Source organism: Micropterus dolomieu, linkage group LG23, assembly GCF_021292245.1.
Source record: "Micropterus dolomieu isolate WLL.071019.BEF.003 ecotype Adirondacks linkage group LG23, ASM2129224v1, whole genome shotgun sequence".
NCBI lineage: Eukaryota > Metazoa > Chordata > Actinopteri > Centrarchiformes > Centrarchidae > Micropterus > Micropterus dolomieu.
Genome location: NC_060172.1, coordinates 21,447,452 through 21,470,151, shown reverse-complemented (window position 1 = coordinate 21,470,151; position 22,700 = coordinate 21,447,452). Strand labels below are relative to the sequence as shown.

General features: G+C 41.1%; 1 protein-coding gene across 2 annotated transcripts in view; it reads right to left on the bottom strand.

Moving 5' to 3' along the window:
• Positions 1-19,365, bottom strand: part of cadm2a (cell adhesion molecule 2a) — a 221,271-nt gene extending 201,906 nt beyond the window's left edge. For both annotated transcript variants that reach the window (XM_046039851.1, XM_046039852.1), the window contains exon 1: positions 18,953-19,365. In XM_046039851.1, the coding sequence (XP_045895807.1) occupies positions 18,953-19,013 (61 nt within the window). In that variant the 5' untranslated portion in view covers positions 19,014-19,365. The remainder of the gene's footprint in view (positions 1-18,952) is intronic.
• Positions 19,366-22,700: the final 3,335 nt, after the last annotated feature.

Here is a 22,700-nt window from a genome sequence, read left to right as displayed (position 1 = left end):
ACTCTTTATTTAATACACTCGTGAACAGTTCCTCCTCCAGGTTGGGGATAGACATTCTGCATTAGACAGATGTACATTGAGCTCGTGCCAGTGTGCCAATATTTGCTCCTTCAAGCCGCCTCCGTAGAGCAACACACTCCCCTTGTTCTGTTTTACATCTGTTTTACTAGTTATTGTTATAAATATTGTTTATTGTTTAACTTTCAAATTTCAAAATGTCAGTATTTCATGCATTCCTTGATAATTAAGCAAGTAGTCTCTTTGTACCATTTGTTCCATTATAATCAAATCGTAATTGCAAATCGCAATGTTGTCCACAATAATCGCAATATGACTTTTTCTCCAAATCGTGCAGCCCTACCCATTTCTCAAACTGATGATCTGACATAAGGTCTGACAGTGTGTAAGGGCAAAAGAAACGGCTGTTTTCTGAACAATCCATGCAGTAACACTGAAGTAAAATATACTTTCATTTCAGTGGGTTACTGAGTTGCACAAATTGTTCCTATTTCTAGCTTCTGCAGAGTGCATATGAATATGCCATTTAATAAACATGGACACATAAATTCAGAATTATAAAATATATCTATATGGCTGAATCAGGTATTGGCAGGGCATGCTTTTGCTGATGACAGTTGTCTGCACTGGCACGAGCGATGTATTGAAAAACCAAACACGGTACAGCTTTCGAAAGCTTAGCCAAGGCACACTGGACCAAAGCAGACGCGATAAAAACCCAAACCCATCCAAATGACAATCTGACATACGGGCTGTTCATCTCCTGCTTTGCTAGATCAACACAGATTGGACTAATGTATCACCATAATCCTCACAACACTGAATCCGAACTGCTGCCTCGTCCAACAGCAAAATGATCTCTCGCTGGCGTGTGGAAAATTGTCACACTTTGATTTCTACTAACAGAGTCAGGTTTGTCTTGGCTTGGCTTGGTTTGTCCACAGTAAAAGAAGCTCACGGCAACCTGTTCCCACATAAAATCATACTCACTGAGTTTTACTGTTAATACCTCACTGCTACAGATGGATTATGCATGGAAATGGGTGGGTGGGGGTGAGGTGGGGGGTATAGGTGAGAGGCAAGGTGCTGAAGGATGGCGTGGGTGTATTCATTACAGTGAACTGCAGAAGCAAGTTTCTTATAAATGCTGAGGTGTGTGTTTTTATTGCGCGTACTCTGGCGTGTAGGTGTGAGTGGACTCACACTCAGGAGCACAGGGCCACTGCATAATAACTAGGTTTCTATGGGGCAGAAAAGTAGAGAAAACACACACACACACATTCAAAGGGGCCCCTCGTTACTCATGCATGACCAGTCCATAATGCACTTCTGCGCTTTCACTCACCGTTGGCAGGACAACAGAAATTGAGAGAAAAGGATTTGGGAAGGCAGGATTTGCCAAGACTGTGGGAACAGCCAGAATCCTTCTTATACCACAAAAGATGGAGGAAGAGCAGCTCAACTCTCCCATTCTGTAATACATAAATTCAGAGCAGGAAAAGTATTATCCACGATTGGATCACCTTCGTTCTCTGAGCCTCACGCAGCAGCGAAAGCATTTTTCCACTTGGTTTGCATGCAAAACATTTGCACGTGAAAAAAAAAAAAGTTTGTTGCTGTGTTTTCAGCACAGCACAAATAACATGATGCAAAATTATTGAACCTGCAAGTCATATACTACGAGCTGTGTATAAATGTGTGTGTGTGTGTGTGTGTGTGTGTGCGCGCGTGTAGGGGTATGCATGTGTATGCAACCAGGTATCCATCTCTGGCTGAACATTGATCGGTCTGGCTCCCTACAAAGAAGATGTGAGCAGACAACTAATGGATGAACTAGCCTCAATTAGCCCACTGACTGATGGGAAATGTGATTTCATTTAGTTGTCGCTACAGACACTGTCAACAAGTCATGTTTTCCCTCCAGGAGACAGAGAAAAAAGGAAACAAACACGCACATACATACACACACACACACAGAGGCAAAGTCAGAGGGATTTGAGATTCCTTGCAGCTGTTCAGTAGCTTACAATATGTACATCATTGTCTGTCGTGAAAGTTTTATGCAGTCTCATTATGTTAAATGTCTCTGTGTCACCTGTGGCACGAGGCACACAATAGCACGCTAAGTGCCAATGTGTTACATTAATGGCATCGTTTTCCTCCTCATACAATTGAAAGTGGAAAATAGTGAGACCTCTTCTTTTTGTCCACCTCCAACTTTTGTTCTTGCTAACACATTGTGCAGATTTAATTAACACCAGCAGGAAAGAAAACTCCACACAACCTGTTACCAAGCCTTGTTAAAATTCAAATTAACATGGCTGTTAAGAGTTGGATCATTTTGTCTCCTGCAGAGTGTCTGTCTCTGTATAATGTGCTTTTTGCCAGTAAGTGGCCTTTACAGTTCAGTGCCCAGGGCTGGGTATTATTGTAAAGTTTTCTAAAGTCTAAAGTTTTTCAGACAAGCCAAAATGAATACCCGTGTTTTGGTACCAATACCAAAACAATAAATATTTTGCTACTTGAGAATTCTTCAAAACCCTTTTTTATCTCTTGAAAACTTACAAAAATTAAAAATGTAAATGTTGGCTGTGTATTTCTGCTATTGTACGAATACACTAATTTATACTAGTTACTCCTAAAGGTTGTGGATAATGCATCTGCAGTGGACAGATGTAGTTTTAGCCAGAACCAGGATGCCAGTGCCATTCTGCCAATATGTACTCCTTCTAGACATCCCCCTCCTAAGAGCAATACATTCCCTTTGTTACTTTTTTTACTAATTATTATTACTAACTAATTATTGTTGAAACATTACTTTGCAACTTCTGATTAATAACACAAAATCAACAAATAATTTATAATGTAATGTTATAGATTTAAGATGAATCATTATTGATACCCCAGAGGGGGGAATTCACAAATTACACAGCAGATAAAATATATAAAGTAGTTGAAATTAGCTCCACCTTTACCAGCTTCACCATTACAGTGATGTACATGTTTATGCATGAGTATAATCCAATTACATAATATACACTATTCTCCATAATGAGTAATCTTCCTTATGATACTTTTAAGTATAGTATGCTTTTGTAATATTACCTGAGTTAAATTTGCTTCTATACTTCTTCCTCTGCTAGGTGGAAAAGACACATTTTGATTGGTGGTCAACAAGCCATGAGATTCAAAAACCCATCCTAATCTCGCCATTTTTTTTATTATTCTGCATTTAGCAGTATTATATTACAACAAATGTGCAATGCTGTTCCTAAGTTTGAAAATATTTTTTTATCTAACCATGGATAGATTCCATTGACCATGGATTGATTCATTATGGGACAAATGAAGGTTAGCGAAAGTTCAGTCACAAAGACTGTATTCATGGATTTTGCTCACTGACAGCTGCCATTTCAATTATTTATTCAAAACCAATAAGATTTCTTCAACATCATGTCTAAACAAATCATCTTGCTGTTGTAATTAGATGTCTGTATTACATTGTTGTTACCTGCCCGCCCCTACCTGTTGCATTCATCATAAGGAAGCCCTCAGATTGGGATATTCCAGGTCGCATTCAACAAGCTCCTCAGGATATCCTATTCCAAATCATATTTATTAACTCTTCCAATTAACTAAAGGAAGAGGTTGCATCCAAAAGTCACATCCACATTTCTTCCACCACCACTGATGGCTCCATTAGAGGAGAATTTATACGCTATACGCTAAACATTATACAGGACAAGGCACAGACATGCTTACGTCAGAAATGACCTAAGCCCTCTGACATACGCTGTATATTAACTGTAATTTTGATGCACATAACCTTCATGCAGCTGAATTGCCCTAGCACTGATATAAAGCTGAAGTCTCATCCAGAGATAGACAGAGAGAGAGAAAGAGAGTGAATGAAACAGAAAATGAAACAAAAAGAATGTAGCTTGCTGGTGTAACAGTTTCATCAGTACAGCCTGGGTGCATTCTGATGGAAACAGAGCACTGTACGTATCCTTCTGAAGAGAGGAAATTATATGTCATGGTCTATAAAGCAGGCGCTTTATATATTTTCAGAGACAGTATCCTTATGGCTTAGATCATTGTACGGCGGGTGTAGAACACTCAGTTATGATGACATCACCTCCGTTTAAGCCATTTAGTTTCTCTGCTGTAGCTGACTTCTGAAGATGAAGCTACTTTAAGGATAGTTTCCCGAAATCTATTCATATATTTTGACCAGGGCAGACAGCCAAAATAAAAGTGGAGCAACATAATGACATGGCAGACCTTTAAACCCATCTGGTATCATATTTGTCTCATTTGATATTTTGAAAACTTGTAGTGAACACGACTGCTCCAAAGAGGGGGGAGGGGCTAGCGCTTACTGGGATTCGAATTACCAGTATGCACCATAATACGAATGGTGGAAGATTATTTCCTCAACTTATATATTATTTTAATAAATATCCGTTGCTCAGTATGTATAGTCATTTGTTACATGTTAAAACCAGATAAATAGATTTAAAGAAAAGATTACAAAATTTTTAAGTGCTGTCTAGAGCCTCACAGTTGCACGTTGCAGATTTATTAGTCAATGTAAAAATAGTTTGGATCAGGAACAAAAAGGGACCTAATCAGGATTTGTAACAATAAAAGAGAAAGGGCCAGGTAGAAAATTGTAGAGTAATCAATTTGACTGGGTAAGCTGGGTGGGGAATTTCAACAAGTCATCCCCCAGTCTGCTAGCTATACACAACTTACAAAGTGGTTCTGATATATCCAAGGTTTTACAATTTTTATTTGGTACAAGACTAAAATATTGCTGAAGAGGTGCATTTGCTTTATTTTGACACAGTCATCCATCTCTCTGATTTGTTTTCAGTGTATTTTTCTTCCTTGTTTTTTCTTTCTCCCAGGCCAATCACCTTTTTCAGCACTTCCTTATTCTGACCCCAACAACCACAGAAGCACATATAACCTCTGATGTAGCTATGAATCTATCAAAAAGACCTAAACCCTCACAGATTTACATGGGCATGTCCTCAACTCCCAGACGTTGCATCTCACAGCCATTCATCTGATGGATAAACTGTGCATAGTCCTATACTCTGCCCTATAGAACAGCTTCCAGACAACAATCTACAGCATGCAGGAATCATAATACACACCTAATTATACAGTATGTAACTTAATATCTGTATACCAAATGGAAGTTATTGTTGAGACAGCCAAGATTTGTGGAAATATATATTTTACCGAATTTAATGCAAGAAAATCTATTTCAGAAAATATGATACAATATCCGGTTCAGTTAGCTTCCCCTCTGCATTTTTAAGTCCAAATTCTCCACGGATATCAGCACAGCAAAGCAAACTTTACTTACTCACTACCTTCGGGCTGCTGCAGTGAAACTTTAATGTCTGACAAGGACATCAACATAACTGTCTCCAAACTTCCCTGCCTCTTTAATTTGGTCACAGGATCTGCATTGCCATTGGTATGCAGTTTCTGCTGCACCGCAAAAGTCAGTGGTGCTTGTTAAAACACTTTTCATATCTATGCAAGTGCAATGAATGGTGTCTGACAAGGGCGCTTGTCTGCCAATTGGAGTATTCTCATAAAGGAAGCACCCTGCCAAGATGAAAGCCCTGGGTGATGCTGGAGAGTGAGGTGTCGAGGGTAAGAGAGAAATGGAACATCCCTATAGGAAGGAGAGAGAGCGTGGAGGAGTGGAAAGAGAGCTATAAAGAGAAAGGAAAGAGAAAATGAACCAACCATTTTTATCGCATTCATTGAGATGATTCTCAAAGGGCAAAATGAAATGTATCTTATCAAACATCACCTCTTCATTGTTCACTGTTTAACTCCGTGATTGTGTCCACATTCATAATAAATGGTTCAAACGTGTGCTTTGGTATACTTTAATGTGTGTGAGTTTATGTGTTTGAGCACAAGACTGAAGCTGTGTCAAGGCTCATTTCCTGAATATCTCACGCATGGCTGCTGTTCTTTTTTTGGCTCTGTTCTTTTTTTCTGCAGAACTATCTTTATTATAATTTCTTTTTTTTCAAATTCTCCGGGTTAATCTGTCTCTGCTCCAAATTCCTGTCTGTATATTGTGGAGGAGGCGATGTGACATAGGAATTCCTCTGTTCTCCCCCATCCGTCCTGTAACCCCCACACCCCACTAATTCTCTCATCCTCCTCACCCTCAACCCATTTATGACACACACTGCTTTGCTGTGCTTGCTTCCCTCGTCCCTGTCTCATCTCATCTTATCACAGCGAGGCTTTAAGAGAGCACTGGCACAGGAGTGGCTAGTAACATGTCACTCAGGATCCCAGCCAAGCCACAGGCACAACATATATAACATCTCAAAACAACCCATCGCCTTTCCTTGGTGCGTTGTTGGCTGTCTTTGTCTGCTTGTGCTTTTTTACTCCTACCTTTCTCTTTCCTGTTATCTCTTCTATCAAATGTGGTATCCTTTGAATGACAAGTACCCACTGGATATCAAAATAACTGCTGAGACTTGAGGGATTATGCTATTAATTTTTCTAATCAAACTGGAAAGGGATCAAAGCACCGCAAGCTGTTCAAGTAATATTTCTGTTTGGTATAGCGTCATACTTTAAAAGGCATACTTTGATACCAATTAGCAAATAAATGTGTATTTAGTTGCTTCACAAGTCATTCAACAGTAGTATCTGTTATTTCTTGCAGCACACCGCCTTAATATCTATGGCCTACTAATGATTTTCAATCGGCAACGTACAAGCACGATAACACTGAATGGTTGGCTAGCTCCCTCTCCTCATTCTAATTATATGTATAGCAATACAATAGCAATGTGTGTGTTTGGTAAGTGTGTGTTTAATCGAATGTGAGCGAGCGAGGGGCAGTAAGTGACGGTGAAAGGTAGCGGAGCAGAGGAAAACCTTGGCAGTAGTTCAAGTTCAAGACAAATGGAGGTCTTGAGTGTCTTTATTGTCATGTCGTATAAAATAACAGCAAAGCTTCTCCCTGACCAACTTTTTGTACACAGACATGGTAATACTAATGTTCCATAATTATGTGAAATTACATGTTATTTTATTGGAAAATATGTGCACCTAAGCCTCACACAAACCAAGGAAAAACATTGCTTTTCCAAAGTGCACTACAAGCTCATGGACATACAACAGCATTGCTGCGGACACATTGTTGAGATAAATATGCCTGCTGTATTATGTGGGACATAAGAGAGCATCAAGGGTAGTGTGGGCCTTGATGTCAGGAAAACTACAGCTTTTCATTAAACAAAAAAAAAAAGTCTATATATTTGCCATGTTGACCTGAGCATGTTGTTTAAACGGTGTATCTACTGCTCTCATTATTTCATATTAAGGTCAAATTATTTCTTGCTGCCATGTGCAATGTGATATGGAGCACTACTCTCTGTGTTGCAGGGTATGACATTGCAACATGAATATGGAAATGACAACAAGAAATCTCAGATATAGCCACTCTTACTATTTCTGGAAGTAAGTAGTTCTGTTTTTAATTAATAATCATCAGATCCATCAGAAACTCAAACTCTAAAGTGACCTCAGCCCTAAAGGGGGGTAAAAGGTGGCTCCAGGACTATGTCATGTGAAGGCTGTCACCTCTCAAACAGGTTGGACTAGGACTATCTGTATTGAGTTTAAAGATATGGCTCATTTTTGGGTAGAGGCTCATTTTTAATAAGGTCAGGATTAGGGTGACCAGTGCATTACGACAAGGGCTTAGGATCAGCGCTTAGTCCTGGAGAGTAGGCTACCATTTACCAGCTCAGTGCAACTGTGGTTAACACTATCTCATTATTACTGCCGTGCCGGAAGATTTTGGGCCTATCTCTTCCGTAATAGCTCTTCTCTGCAGCTCTGTGTGTGCATATGGGTGTCTGTGTCTGTGTCTGTGTCTGTGTGTGTGTGTGTGTGTGTGTGTGTGTGTGTGTGTGTGTGTGTGCGTGCGTGGGGAGAAGGGGGCATTGGAAGGTGACCACTGGTGGGAGGATTTGGGTGTGTCAGCTGTTATGATTTAATATTTGCCATGCTGATATTTCCATTCACCATTTTGTCATCCCCGCTCCTCCACTATCCATCTCAACTACAGAGTAGCATGATAATGTTGCTCTGAGGGTGCTTCTCAAAGGATTAGAAAAGATTAGCATTAGCTGGTCCATTTGAACTGGATACACATACAGCAGAATTAGCATGTTGGCAAACTAGTCTGTGATAGTAGCCATAGCATGAATTTGCAATGGGAGATAAGGAAGCACTGTGGAAGATAAATATACAGTTGCACAGGTTCAAAAACAGAATGTCACAAAACACCTTCAGTGTCTCGTGAGCAAATCTCAAAAATCTAGTTAGGCTACTTCATTCAGCTGCATAAATGGGTTTACAAAAAGCTTGTTTCAGAAATATCCAAGTCTTTTACTTATGACTCATTATTTTAATTGTTTTACCTTTCTATTCTACATTTAACACAGGTCGGTTTCTGCAAAAACAGTCTTTTACTCCTCTTATTTGGATGCAAAATGGCCAGATAATGTGAGCTGTTACAAGATTGCTACCAGGCGCAATAACAATTTTCTGAAACAATTATGTTGACAAATTCTTTACTGAAAAAAGCAGTTATTATTGAAATGTCATACAATCCACAAATAAATGACTGCTGCCAAAAGCCAGAACATACAGCCATGGTTACAATTGAAATCCAATCCATCAAAACTAATCCAGCTGTGCCAAATTCACTTCTCAGGTGGGTCACAGATTAACATTTAAAATGATAAAATGCCATAGCAGTAAGGCTCTGTCTAGCTCTGTCTAGTGGTGTAAAAGTTATGTAAGCATAAAAAATGTAGGTTTCCAACTGACAAGGCTGTACTCTTTAAAAAAATATTTCGGAGCACACAGTAAACCCCACATCGTGGACTGAAATTGTTTATGTTAAGCACACTTACTAATGAGTCTTATCAGTTCTAACTACACGAGAATTTTGACTCACTTCAGCCAGTGGAAGCTTTTGACTTGTGGGTGTAGGAGAGTGATGGACTGAGTAATTGAGTGCACTGTGAGACAAACACTAATGAGGAAGATAAAGGAGGAATTGAGTTAACTGTGTTTCCCATGTCTAATGATAAGAGATGAGGAGAGACAGAGATGTAGTGCAAAGAGAGGCAGACCGTTCTGTTTTCCAAAAGAATACATCTGCTGTATGTCTAACTTGTGTACTCGTTGTTTTTGCAAAGCACAATGCTTGCTCTACCCAACCGGAGCAAAGTGAGAGAAAAGCAAATAGCTTTAAGATAGGCGGTGAAATTACCCGTAATTGGAGACCATTTAAAAACATAATAACTTCTTTGTTTCCTCAGCAGGAGGCTCAGGACTGGGGAAGCTTTTTGATTAGAACTGGAGATGAGTTCGCTATAAAACTACTGAGCCAAACCTTAGCCAGACTCATGCGGTTTGTGTGCATGTGCATGTGTTAAATCTGTCTGCCAGAATGCAAAAAACCAATCATTCTGGAGGAGACAGGAGAAGTCCAGTGTCAGTTCAACACAGACCAGTTGAAAATACCTCATCACACAAATTCCCACATGAAGCAGTAGGAACAAGCAAACAGGCTTGTAAAATCTCAAAAGCATCAATGCTAAACACCAACTTACAAAAAATGCAAATGGAGCATGAAAATATATTAAAATCCAGCTGGAAACATGCCACAGCGTCTTTAACAAAGATGTGTGTGCGGTAGCAAATTGTCACCGTTCCACTGAGTAGGATAGTGGAAGTAAGCTCAAGGGTGTGTGCCACTTAGGACGGGGGGAATAATGTTGTGTAGCATATAATGGATTTGCAATGTGGCAAACAGAGACAGATGGTGGAGGTGGCTGTGTGTTTCTGTGTGCTATGTGTTTGCTAGCATTAAGACACACACACACACACACACACACAAACACTGTGCACAGCACAATGTGTGTGGAGAAGAAATCCCTAAGGCGCATTATGTATGCTGCCGCTCGCTCACCCAAGCCAAGGGTCTCAGTTCATTTGGTTTTTAACTGTTATAAATTGTCTCACTTGACTCCATCTTCCCTCCCTTACAACAGGCCTGGAGCGATCTCTACACAGAGCGGCCAGACTCCAAACTTAGAACCAATACAGGATTTTGGAATACTCTTTAGAAACAGGATCCATAATGGTAGATAAGATATAGACAACTCTAAGCAACAACTGAATGAAAGACAGGGCTACCCCCTATTAGTTGACTAAACCGTTGATGAAAAGAGTCATAGTCCAAGTTTTCATTGGTCAGTTAGTAAAAAAGCAACAACCTCAAACTCCATTCGGGAGCTGTGCCATGCTGTTAAACCGGGATGATGATCAGGAGACTGTTGCAACACCAACTTTTTCTCTTGTAACACACAAGTGCCATACCAGCGAACGTTTTATCGGTGCCATGTATGAGGATCTTATAAAATATCAAATTTCCATCACACTATACATCTAAGGTCATGGATGTATTATTATACATGGCACTGCTGCTAACTCTAGGCACTGCCATTAGCTAGTTAGCGTGCATATGTGTGTGTGTGTGTGTGTGTGTGCGTGCGCAGGTCTTAACGGGTGTGTGAAACCTTTTCAACTGGATGAAATTTCACACTTGTAATTCTCGAAAATAATCAGTTTGTTACAGGCTTTAAGCACAATGTGTGTCCTCTCTAGTTCCACATGGAAACACACAGAGAGACCTGTGCACACACATACACAGAGTTCTATAAGATCCTCCATTTGCTCCCATCTAAAGCCCTACTGTACTGCATATTACAACAACACAGTGGTAAAAACTGCTTTGATTTACAGCGTGCAACAGCTGCAATGGAAGGACCCGTTCAGTTTGAGTTTAAGACAACAAAACTGGATTCAAACTACATAATTTTACTATATTACATGGGTAAAGAAATGGTGGTCATGCAAAAGAGTGTCTAATAGGTTTCAAACACCAAATTAAGATGTAGAAGGACCCTCAAGCTGATGATTAGAAAAGGGACTAGAAAGTGACTTCTGGCGATAATATGAATACAAAAACATACGCACATACACACTCAAGCGCACATACACACAAACACAGGCACACACAGAAAGTCAATTAACATGAACATGTGTCTTTGGGGAATTATATTTCAATTAGCTTTAGCTACTTCTAGGCTTCCTTTGAGACCACAATGCTAAAACAAGTGCATAGATGTGTATTTGTGGATGCAGTAAATCCTGCTTTTCAATTAGCATCATGACATAACTCCATATTGTTAATGTATAAGTACAAGTTAAGCAATTAAGCGCTAAATCAGTGTTTTGCACAATATTAAGGAACCATAACATTAAAAGAAAGCATACACAGGGAGTGACTTGGGCAAATATAGCTGACACAGCTGCATTTGGAAGCTGATTTAAAACTAATTTATAGCAATGAGAAATGAACAAGTATGAGTATCCATTAGAAATAGGTAATAGCCATCAGTAGCAAATGAGCACTGTCATTAGAGAGTGATGCAACTCCTTTTAGGGATTACTTTATGGAAGAGCAGCAGTGATTTGGAAAAATATTAATAATGACTTGGGGATCACTATGGATATGGATATTCATTTCCTGTTTCTGAACTGACTGGACTTTCCCTTGAATGGACCTTTGGCTTTATAGACAATAATGTTATTTGAAAAGAGATGAGATTTCTTGGTATGTCCTTATCTCAACCCCAAATCTTAGGGCCTAGAGATAGCAGATGTATCTTTCTCTCCCTTCCCCATTACGTTTTTGCTCAGCCTTCAACCTTTACCAACATATTCCCTGTGAATGTACTCTTCCTGTCAACCCTAATTTGACTGAATATGTGTGAGAATGTAGAGTCTCATTGCTGTGTCTTTCACCCCAGGGTTTTTGTGTGCATAAGTGTGCATGTGTATTTGCGGGACAGTGTATGTTTTTGGTGTACCTATACACTGTGTCTAAGAATGTTTCTGTACACAATGGGCGTGCTTTACTTTGGCCGAATTCATTTCTGTCAAGAACATACGCAGAGTCCCCAAACAATATCAGAGTTGGGGCAGGAGAGCAGAGGGAGTAGGCAGGCCATATCTTTATCTCTGTTGAAGAAAATGATTACTGTAACATGTACTACCAAGTCTCCTGACTCTGGCCCTCGGGGAGTTGTATGAAAAGGAGCTGTCAGATGAAAGGGCACATAACATAAAAAAGAACATTATCTTTGCTAAGAGTTGTTAAGAGAGGGGAAGATACATGAACCTGTAGAGCATGTTAGTTTAAAGTGATGCATGTTAAATCAACCCTCTTTATTTGTTTTCCTATTTGCAAGTCTGCGTATGTGTGTGTGTGTGAGAGAGAGAAAGAGAGGCAAAAACTAATGTCATTATCTTGGTTTTTTAATGGCATTTCTCTTTTTCTTCAGTTCAAACCTTCTTTTACCATTTCCGGGTTTAAATGAAAGATTACAACACCCTCTGCATGGAGAGTTTTAATCCAAAAGGTGATTGTGTTTGTGTCTCTTTATTCCAGAGTGTTTGAGATTAGTGACACATGGCTTGTCAAAGACTGGAGCTTCAGATTAGCAACTCACTAATCCTTAGAAATTCAATGCTAATACAGACATCACATATGCATGTACGCACACGCACACAGGCCGATGCACTCACACCCAATAACACAGTCTGTGACTTTCCCAATGTATGTGTTTGTGTGTCATTTATGTGGGTAGATTATATCTAATCGCTGGTGTCTGACTCAAATAAAAGAAGGCAAACATCCGAGAAGTTTGCTTGTCAATCAAGACGAATCAGATAAGTTGACCAAAATGGCAACTCCAAGAAGTCCTAGGTTTCTCTTTGAGAATGTTATCATATCAAAACCAGTGCTACACTTCATATTGAAGAGCAGGCTGACCACTTATAAAAATGAACACCTTCTGCATCCTCCAGCATAATTTTTATTAACTATAACAGAGTTTTCTTTTTTTCCCCGCAATTACGCATTTGATATGATATTCTTTAACGAAAAATACACATTAGTTCACATTCTCGTGTGTGTATATAAATAGCTATATGTTAACTTTGAAGAAAAGCCCCATCAGCTGATATATTAGCTGAGCTTGCATCCTTCTTTCACCTACTGGGAGGTCTATTTAGGGTACAAACTCGCTGTCTGCTGTCGCTGCTGTCGCTGCTGTCGCTGCTGTTGCTGCTGTTGCTGCTGTTGCTGCTGTTGTAGCCAAATCCACCTGTGGGCTTGTATTCTCACCGTTCACCATGGGAGGCTGCATTCAATCTCTCCCTTCTCACGCTCGTGGGCTGGCTTTAAATTACACTCTGCCTAAGAAGCCTAAGAAATACGAAACACAGCCTTGATGCCAGAATCTACATCTATTCTGCATTGATTTACTACAAAAATGTATATTTGCGTATTTGAAATGTGGATGATATGTTTTGTATTTGTAACCAGGAGGCCATTAGCTCACAGCATCACCAGCAGATGATTCTATTAAATAATACCTATCACTTTTGCTAATATATCATTTATTATTTATTAGAATTAAACTGATATCTTATAAATGTGACATGTTCTTGAATTCAAGCCTGACAACATAATTATAGATGTTTTTGCTTTGTAAGCTTGAAATGTGCAGTGATTAACACAACTACCCGTGTGGTGCGTCATTGCCATCACACAGCCAATTACTCTAGAGTATTCATTCTATTTTCAGGAGATTCTTGCCAGGGCCAATAAAGCTCTATACTGCAGAATTCAGTAAACTGAATGGCTGCTTTACAGCTCAGGGGATGTGTGTGGGCCCACAAAATGGAGTGAGCGTGAAACCTGGAAGTTATGTATTCATCGATTAGTTGTCAACTATTAAATTAACTGAGTATTTTGCTAATCAGTTAATCGGTTTCAGTAATGTTTTAAGAAACAAAATCCAAATTCTCAGATTCCAGCTTTTTAAAGGTGAATATTTTCTGGTTTCTGGTTTTACGCCTGTATGAAAATCAAGAAATTTGAGGACGTCACCCTGGACTTTGGGAAACACTGATTGACATTTTTACACAATTTTCTGACATTTTTACACAATTTTCTGACATTTTATAGACCAAATAACTACTAGATTAATCAAGAAATAATATATAATCCACAGATTAATTGACAATGAAAACAATCGTTAGTTGCAGCCTAAACCTCAGCAGTTGACATACAGGAAGGCCAAAAGCCCAGAAGACACAGTCTTCACATCAGTGTGTTCAGACATCCAGGCAGGCTTAATCTTGCCTCTCGCTGAATCTGTAGTTTTGGGGGATATTTAGCAATGAGCACATATAGTCATTTAAACACAGGGCTCAAATTTGGCAGATTTCTGAGGTTGTTTTTGTGATAAAGAAAGAGTAGGCCTATAATATTAGAGTATTGATGCTTGACACATTATTTATTTTACTGCTGGTTTTATTTTTTTAAGGAAATTTTGCTTGGTAAAATCTTATCAATCTTATGAAACATCACTGGCTTGGTATAGTAAAATAATGATGCCTGATCTGGCTGTCATTGCTGTCTGTGCTGCGTCCTTTCGGTGTGGGCGCATTCTATTTTGCAGGCTCATAAAAGCCTAGGAGATTTCCACAGACTGGTTTGGGAGCTGAGCTATTGGTTGGCGCTGTGCTCATCTGAGGATATTTGCATAAAGCTTAAAACGTTTTAACTCCTCCATGGTGTCTTGCTGGGTTTCTCTTTTTTTTTACCACCTGTGAATCTCTGCCATCTGCGACTACATGTGTATTAAGCTTAACAGTGACTGGCCTCCTGCCTCATTTCATCCCTATGTCTAAACACACTGTGAGAGCATCTGTAATTAACTTGTCATAGTTGTACATTCGCAAACAAAATCTGCCCCAACTGCCCCAAAGTTTACAGATATGAGTAAGAGCCGGGCCAGGTGGCAGGTTCACGCTAAGTGTTTCTCGAGCAATTCTGGAGAGGCACATTTCTGCTCTGCCATGAAGAGCTTGTAAGCTCCAAATCCTATCACGTCCCCTTCCAGCCTCCTCCTACTCCTTTCTGTTTTAACTTTTTTAACACCTGGACCAACAAAAGACTGGCTTTGATCATGGGAAATCCCTTGGCAGAGCGGCAATGAATCCACAGTGGAGCTCCGTGTGTGTGTGTGTGTGTGTCTGTGTGATGCACATTGAGCCAGTGCTGCTCTACTGAGGATTCTGAGCATTGAAGCTTCATGGCATCTGTATAAGGTACAGAGCACCTCAAATGTTTTACCGGTCAAAGCATGGCCATGAAAATTAACACGCTTGCAAACACAAAGAAGCGGGAGGGAGAGTGCAAGTGAGCAAGAAAAAGAGAACATCTTGTTTCTCCGGTGTAATCAGTGGCTCAGCAAACATACACACACAAGGCCGCTTGTTATCAGAAGCTTTCCCACGCTGCTGTGGTACAAAGCTCCACACCAGGATGGGAGGATGAAGCAAGGGAGGAATGGACGGAAGTACAGAGGGATGGAGGGTCAGCCTTCAGCAGCTTAGACTCACTGCGGGGATAAACACATCCCTCACCGGGGGGGGGGGGGGGGGGGGGGGGGGGGGGGGGGGTTGTATTTAGGCTAGCAAGATCAGAGTTCAAAACAGACAGACTACCAGGCGGGCAGAGCAACGGGAAACAGACAGAGCAGTGGAGATAAAGACATCTCAACAGCAAACAACAACCAGTGCACATATCACACACTTTAGCTGAGGAGACTGAAAATTCCTCCTCCTCCACACCTCAGCCTCCCACATTACTCTTACATCAATTTCTCTTTTCTAGAACATCTCCGTCTTTCTCCGTCGCTCTCTGCCTCTACCTCCCCTCGCCTGCCGCTCAGCCCCGAGCTCTTACGTAAGAGCCCCATTTGCATAACAGGCTGTTTTCTCTGGCTCCAGCACGGGCACATGAGACACACTAGATAATATGTTAACAACTCGGGCTGTTGGTAAACAACAACCTCCATCACAACACTTCACGTTCACACTATATAGCGCGCAGGTCTAGTCGGTGACAGAGATTCAGTGTCTCTGGATCTCCTGATGCCAGCTGGCGGTGGGCCAGAGGGGCTGAAACAGATGTCATTTACAGAGCGCACGGAAATGGCTTTGGCTAGATACACTTCATTCAGGAGGCGGCTGACCTGCCTGCTGTGTGGAACCTATACAATAATAGGTCTTGCACAGAGAGATGACTGTTCAGATCAAGCAGTCTAGCATTATCCTCTTCAGGGTTAGGAAGAGAGGAATAGAGAGAAGGAGACTGATGTGTGTGTGTGTGTGTGTGTGTGTGTGTGTGTGTGTGTGTGTGTGTGTGTGTGTGTGTGTGCGTGTGTGTGTGCGTGTGTGTGTGCGTGTGTGTGTGGAGAGCCACACATGAAATGGGCCCGACGTACGCTCGGCTGTTACCGGCATGCTTATGTCTTTGCTTAGGCCTCTTCAAACATAAGTTATACAAACAGGGCACACATTTGCAGGAATATATGCAATCACACACACTCATAATGAGTGCACCGCCCTCAGGAGAGTAAAGGGGAAAAGAAAGACTCTGGAATGTCAATACATGCTTCAGTGCGAGCTGTCAGATATACCAGAAACTGTAAGATTCCTACTCATTACATACCAATTCATTAAGTCAAGAATGGCCTTAATCAGTAATAAGCCTGGTTATTAAGGAAGGACTGCTCTCACTCTGCACACACACACACACACATGCACTTCAAAGAGACAACACAAAATGATCAAGGGAATCGAGCACAAATGGTCTCTCATTTGGGATTTCTCATTTACTCGTGTGGAAAACAGAGGTTAAAGTCAAGACTTTCATGTTAATAGATTTGTTATCCAGTGCTTTAAATACATCTCAATATGATTTGAGGGGGATAAAGTGGACTTCATATCACAAAACTGAAGCTCAGTGTGGCATATGTGGCCCTGCTGTTAGACTGACAGTTGTTGCGGAGAAAATCCATCCCCCTCCTGCCATTATTACACGCAGTGTGAATGTACCAGACCTGAAACTCAAAATGTGTTCCTTCTTTAACTTCTCAAATGAATGGGAATTTTTGTTATATTTCCTTGGATGCCTCATGACTTGAATGCCATCCGATACTTAAACGTAGTTATCTACATCTGCAGAGAAATTACCACATGAAATACCACTGGGTTGTGCTCATGCGACTTTGTATCAGATTTGTTATACTTGGAGGTATCCAGAAAGATAACTGATTCCACACAGCCATGAGCAGTGCTGAAGTAGCTTCTCTACTAAGTGTGGTATGGATCCTCAAAATAGGAGCCTGATATGAACACAATGTTTTAATAATGATGGTCAAATTCTAACTAGAGGTGTAGCAATTCATACTTAGATGAACTGATCATGACCATAAAACAATTGTAAGCCCAGAATTCATTAGCATTTTCCATCCACTGCACTGGCCCAAATACTTTACTCTGTTGTTAATTACACATTTATCTATTTAAGACACTTAGACATGTGAGCATAAAAGAAATCTAAAAAGCTGTATATTGTGCTGCTGTTCTAGCAAAAGCTTTGTTTCAATTTCATTTCATATTATGTTATTTCATTGTTATTTACCTATTCTAGTTATACTTTAATGCATAGGCTACCTATAACACACACTAAGCTGTCTTACAATTGGAGGGCAATTCACTGTGACCTTGACCCCCAATGTCACCTTTCTCTCAGTGTTTACAGTCTGTTTACAGTCGGCTGCTCTGTCTGCTAAACACCATTGCTAGCTGTTTCTGTTAGTCTCGAGATCAGAATGATTTTCACATTTTGTCAGTTCAGCCGTCGCCAAATTGATTTCCAACTCGAAGCTAAGCACTGAAATTACTGGTACAGTGTCGTAAATATCGGCAATACGAGACTTCATCTAAGAGGAAGAGCGATCTTAACATTATTAGATATCACCTTGGAAAATAAACTTCTGAGAATTTAATGTAGAACCCCGTCTTTACAATCAGGCCTGTCAATCTCCTTCTACAACTCTTGTGAGGTTATCAGCTCAGCGTTCTATAAAATCTCATGCACAACACACACCCTGCGCACTATTCACAGACACCACACCTGTAGTCTACAGAAGAAACAGAAGTCCAAATCATACATGAAAACAAAAAATATATATATTCTGCAATCAAAATGCTCTGTGTATCTGTGATCATCTAAATCTGCCGTAATCAGCAGCATCAAACAGTTCGGTGCGTAAAATGCCGCCAGTGTATCTCCGTGAATCATCCAAGTGCTCCAAGTCAAAAACAACCGCGGGGTTGGTTACTTCACGGTGAGGTGTGTCTTCCTAGCGCGCTCCTTTTTTTCCTTTTCATTGACACTCACACACAGGACACGGGATCGAGGACGCAGGAGATGTACCAGTGTTGTGTGTGGCTTCACGGTCGAGGTCAGGTCGGGTCCTGAGCGTAGGCTACAATTATGGAAATAGGACTCTCCTCATTCCTTAACATTAATGTTACAGGACAAGCGCTCTCTCTCTCTCTCACTCTCTCTCTCTCTCTCCCTCCTCTGGCTGTCTCACATCACGCACGTTTCCATGCGCGCGCACATTCACACAGGACACGCGCAGGCACAGGCACACATGTACATGAGAAGCCCTGCGAGAGGGAGATAGAGAGAGCCCCATCTTTCTACCAGGACCCGCGTGTGACCGTGCGTTCTGCCACTTCACCCTGCCCTGCTGTTGGCCTGTAACATACATGGCGCGCGTACACACAAATAACCGCACGTAGGCTACACGAACACAAGCACATGTACGTGCACCACTCACGCCAGGCTCACCTTTCAGAAGAATCCCATAAATAGTGTAGAGGGTGAAAATCAAATGACTCTTGAGATTCATTCTGTCTTCTCTCTTTCTTGCTCTTGCCTTCGATCCGCGCTAACTTCTCCTCACCGTCTCTCCCCACTGAACCTCGAACGGGACCGGACCGCTTTGTCAGCTATCCTGGTGGACTCCTCTGGAGTGCGTCTTTTGTGCGTCTCTGGGAAACGGGGGTTAACCCAGAGACTGTGTTGCTTTTGAAAACGGGAAGGTTCTCTCCTCCTAAAAAACAAACAGTTATTCTGAATATTGTCAGGGATGCACCAACGGTGTGGTATTGGCTCAGTTTACGGGACTCAGCACAACAGCAGTAAAGCTCAGGAACTGAGAGCAGTCGTCCTCCGGTAACAGAGTAGATGCTGTCGCTGCTGTATTACTGTCTGTCCCGTTCTTGGTCTGCTGTGGCGCACAATCCACAGCGCAGGGAACACGAGTGGATTGTTTGAGTCCCGCCCACACAGCTTTTGACGGGCATGAAAGGTGAACCAATCACGAAGACCCGAGGCTAAGCGTGGGGGGGTGGGGGGGTGGGGGGTCGTAGTGTGAGACTCGCTGCAAAAAATATCATTCTCTACTAGTTTTTAGACGTACTGAGAGTTAAAATACTTAAAAAACCAGCGGGATGAGTTAATCCCCCTTTTCCATGAAAAAAAATTCTTATAGTGAACTGTTTTAGGGAAAATATGATTATTATTATTATAGCACTGGCAGATCTTGTTTTATTTTTACATGATTTGCTTGGTAAAAAAAACATATTAAGATACATCTTCATGTAGGTACATAGGGTATACACTACACTGTACATCTACATAAACACATATATACACATAAATAAAACAAGTGGAGACGCTGGAAGCTGAAAATGATTGTCAAAGTTCAAAGCAAAAATAAATAAATTTATTATAAATTAAAAAAGTTAAATATTAAACTGAACTATCTGCTACAGCAAGAGATGCAGCAAAGATAAGCAAGTTGTGGGAGGGAGATGTGGAATCCTACTGTCACAAGTCAGCCACTGCAAAACCTGGGAAATGCTGATTTGAAAGTGATTTGTTATTACAGTGCAGGGAAATATGCAATGCTCCAGGATACTCCTTTGTCTGAAATGGACTTCATTATTGTCAGCCACATCAGGGTACAACCTGAGAGGCAAACTGGTCATTTTTTGTAGTGTACAAGTAGAATGGGCTCAGAATTCAAAATAGAAAGGGCATGCAAACAATGCTTCTGGGTGTGAGCTGTCCTTCCACATGGGTAACTCATATATTTCATTGCTTGCTGCTGCTCTGTTGATAGTGATGATCCAGGTTAGAGGGCTGTGAAGTATCAAGGTTGACAACTGCCAGAGCTTTGAAGATTGTCTTGCAGAGGGCAATCAGAGGGATGGAGAGGTGCGGTGGGATGTGATGGGACAAGGCCACAACTGCAGGGGTCAGGGGGTGGAAGCGGTCTACAGCCCTTTCAAAAAGCTGTTAAGACTGAAATGTAGTGAGAAGGAGCAGGTTCCACAATGAGACAACAGGGTAGACAGAGAGGTGATGCATACCTTAGTCCACGGCTAAGGTATGCATCTTTGCCTCAGTTATTTAGATGTCTATTCTACCTGCAGCTGATCTGTATGTTCAGAAACTGATACATGGGTGGGCTGATGAACAGAATTTGGATATTTTACATTGTGACCCGTTGCCAAGAATAGTGTCTGTAGCAACAAGCACATACATGAATTAGGATAGCTTATCACAAAAATGCGTATCAAACATATATATGGAAATGATTTGCTCCTGTGAAAAGCAATTCTGGTTGTAAGTTAAGAGAGAAGCCCAGGGAAGGTCAAATCAAGGGCAATTGGAATTGGTTGGAGATACTGGAAGAGATTCCGCCTCTCATTCAAGAGGCTTCTTTAGTTCTGGCTGGCTGGCAGGGAGTCCAGTTGCCCTTGATCTAACTTTCCTTGGATAACTATGACCTGGATGACTGAGAATCTTCACAGACATCAGAGTGAAGGGCCTACTAACGGCTTTTTTATGCTATATGAACATAAGAAGAAGCTAGTAACCAGCATGTCTTCCTTTGTAAAATTTGACAATTTGACAACATGACAGCAAACAACAAATATGTGCACACGGCCACATGGCCTTTGTAAAAGCATCAACAAGAACAGAGTAGAACAGCTTTGAACTTTATAATTACCAAGAGTGACTAGTGTCATTGAAAAGCAAAATTAGTTATGGATCTATCAAATGTTTTATGTAGTGAAATATATTTGGCAATCACGCACTGTATCACAGTATGTCTAATCTTTCATGTATTCATATTTCTGTGGCAAAGACACAGGGTCTCTCCTTAGATTGCATCTTTAGCTTGATTATAAAATGGCTCCCGCAAACACCATATGCATTATTTATAAAATTAACTTTGCTTATTTGAAGTTTCCTACCTGTGCTAATAACACCCCGACGACAATTCAATCACACAACTAAAGCTGCTTGGCAGGGAATGTCCTCCCGACAACACAAAGAGAACATATAGCGCTGTTTGTCATACCATCATTTTAATTTGTCACACCATTAGAACAGTTTTTTACTTCTCTCTACTCCATTTTGGACATGTAATATTTATCCATCCATCGTCAACCGCTTATCCTGAGTACAGGGTCGTGAGGGGATGGAGCCAATCCCAGCTGACATCAGGCAAAAGGCGGGGTACACCCTGGACAGGACGGCAATCCATCGCAGGGCCACACATACACAAACAACCAGTCACACTCAAACCTAAGGCCACCAATCAACCTAGGCCGCATGTCTTTGGACGGTGGGAGGAAGCCGGAGCACCCGGAGAGAACCCACACAGACACGGGGAGAACATGCAAACTCGTGGTTTGACCCATGACCTTCTTGCTGTGAGGCGACAGCACTAACCACTGCACCACCGTGTTGCCGATGTAATATTTATTATGATGTTTATTGAAAACCATTAAAACTATTCAAGGTCACAAGTATGACTCATACTTGTTTTGATTTGAAAATGAAAATACAGATTTAGAAACAGTTTAGTTTCTACAGCATCGCTCATAACCTGGCTTGACTCTCAGCTGAATACTGTCATTTAATTTCTGTCTTCTTCTGGTATTTATCCTGTTTTATCCTGCTGTCCTGTACGTACACACACACACACGGCATGGTGTCCCTTGTTTTCTGTAAAACTTTAATGTTTGTGGAAGATGTTCTATAAATAAACTTGGACTTGGCCTGCTGATCTCATTTTGGGTCAATCCACTTTAAGTGGGGCTTCTGCACACCTTGTAATGGCTCATTTCACACTCTCAGAATTGGTGTGTGCCATCACTAGAGGCATAGCAAGGAACCACAGGGTCCACTCTAAAAAGCGCTTGGATCCAGGAGAGAGGCCAGTCAGTGAGCTGATAGAAACAGCACATTCAAGTTTCCGCCTCACCTGGGATTGTCCTGGTGCTCCAGATGGCAGATAGACCTCTCTCTCTCTCTCTCTCTCTCTCTCTCTCTCTCTTTCTCTCTGTCAGACACACATGTACACACACAGCCAGAGTTTCAAGTAACCACCACCTGCTCCTGGCTGAGACCATTGTTCACTGGTCCACCTAATGTGGGCTGACACACGTTGCCAAGCTGAAGGCCAAGCACTTTGGCTTGGATAGAACAAGGCGGGGCACAACATAAATCACCTCAC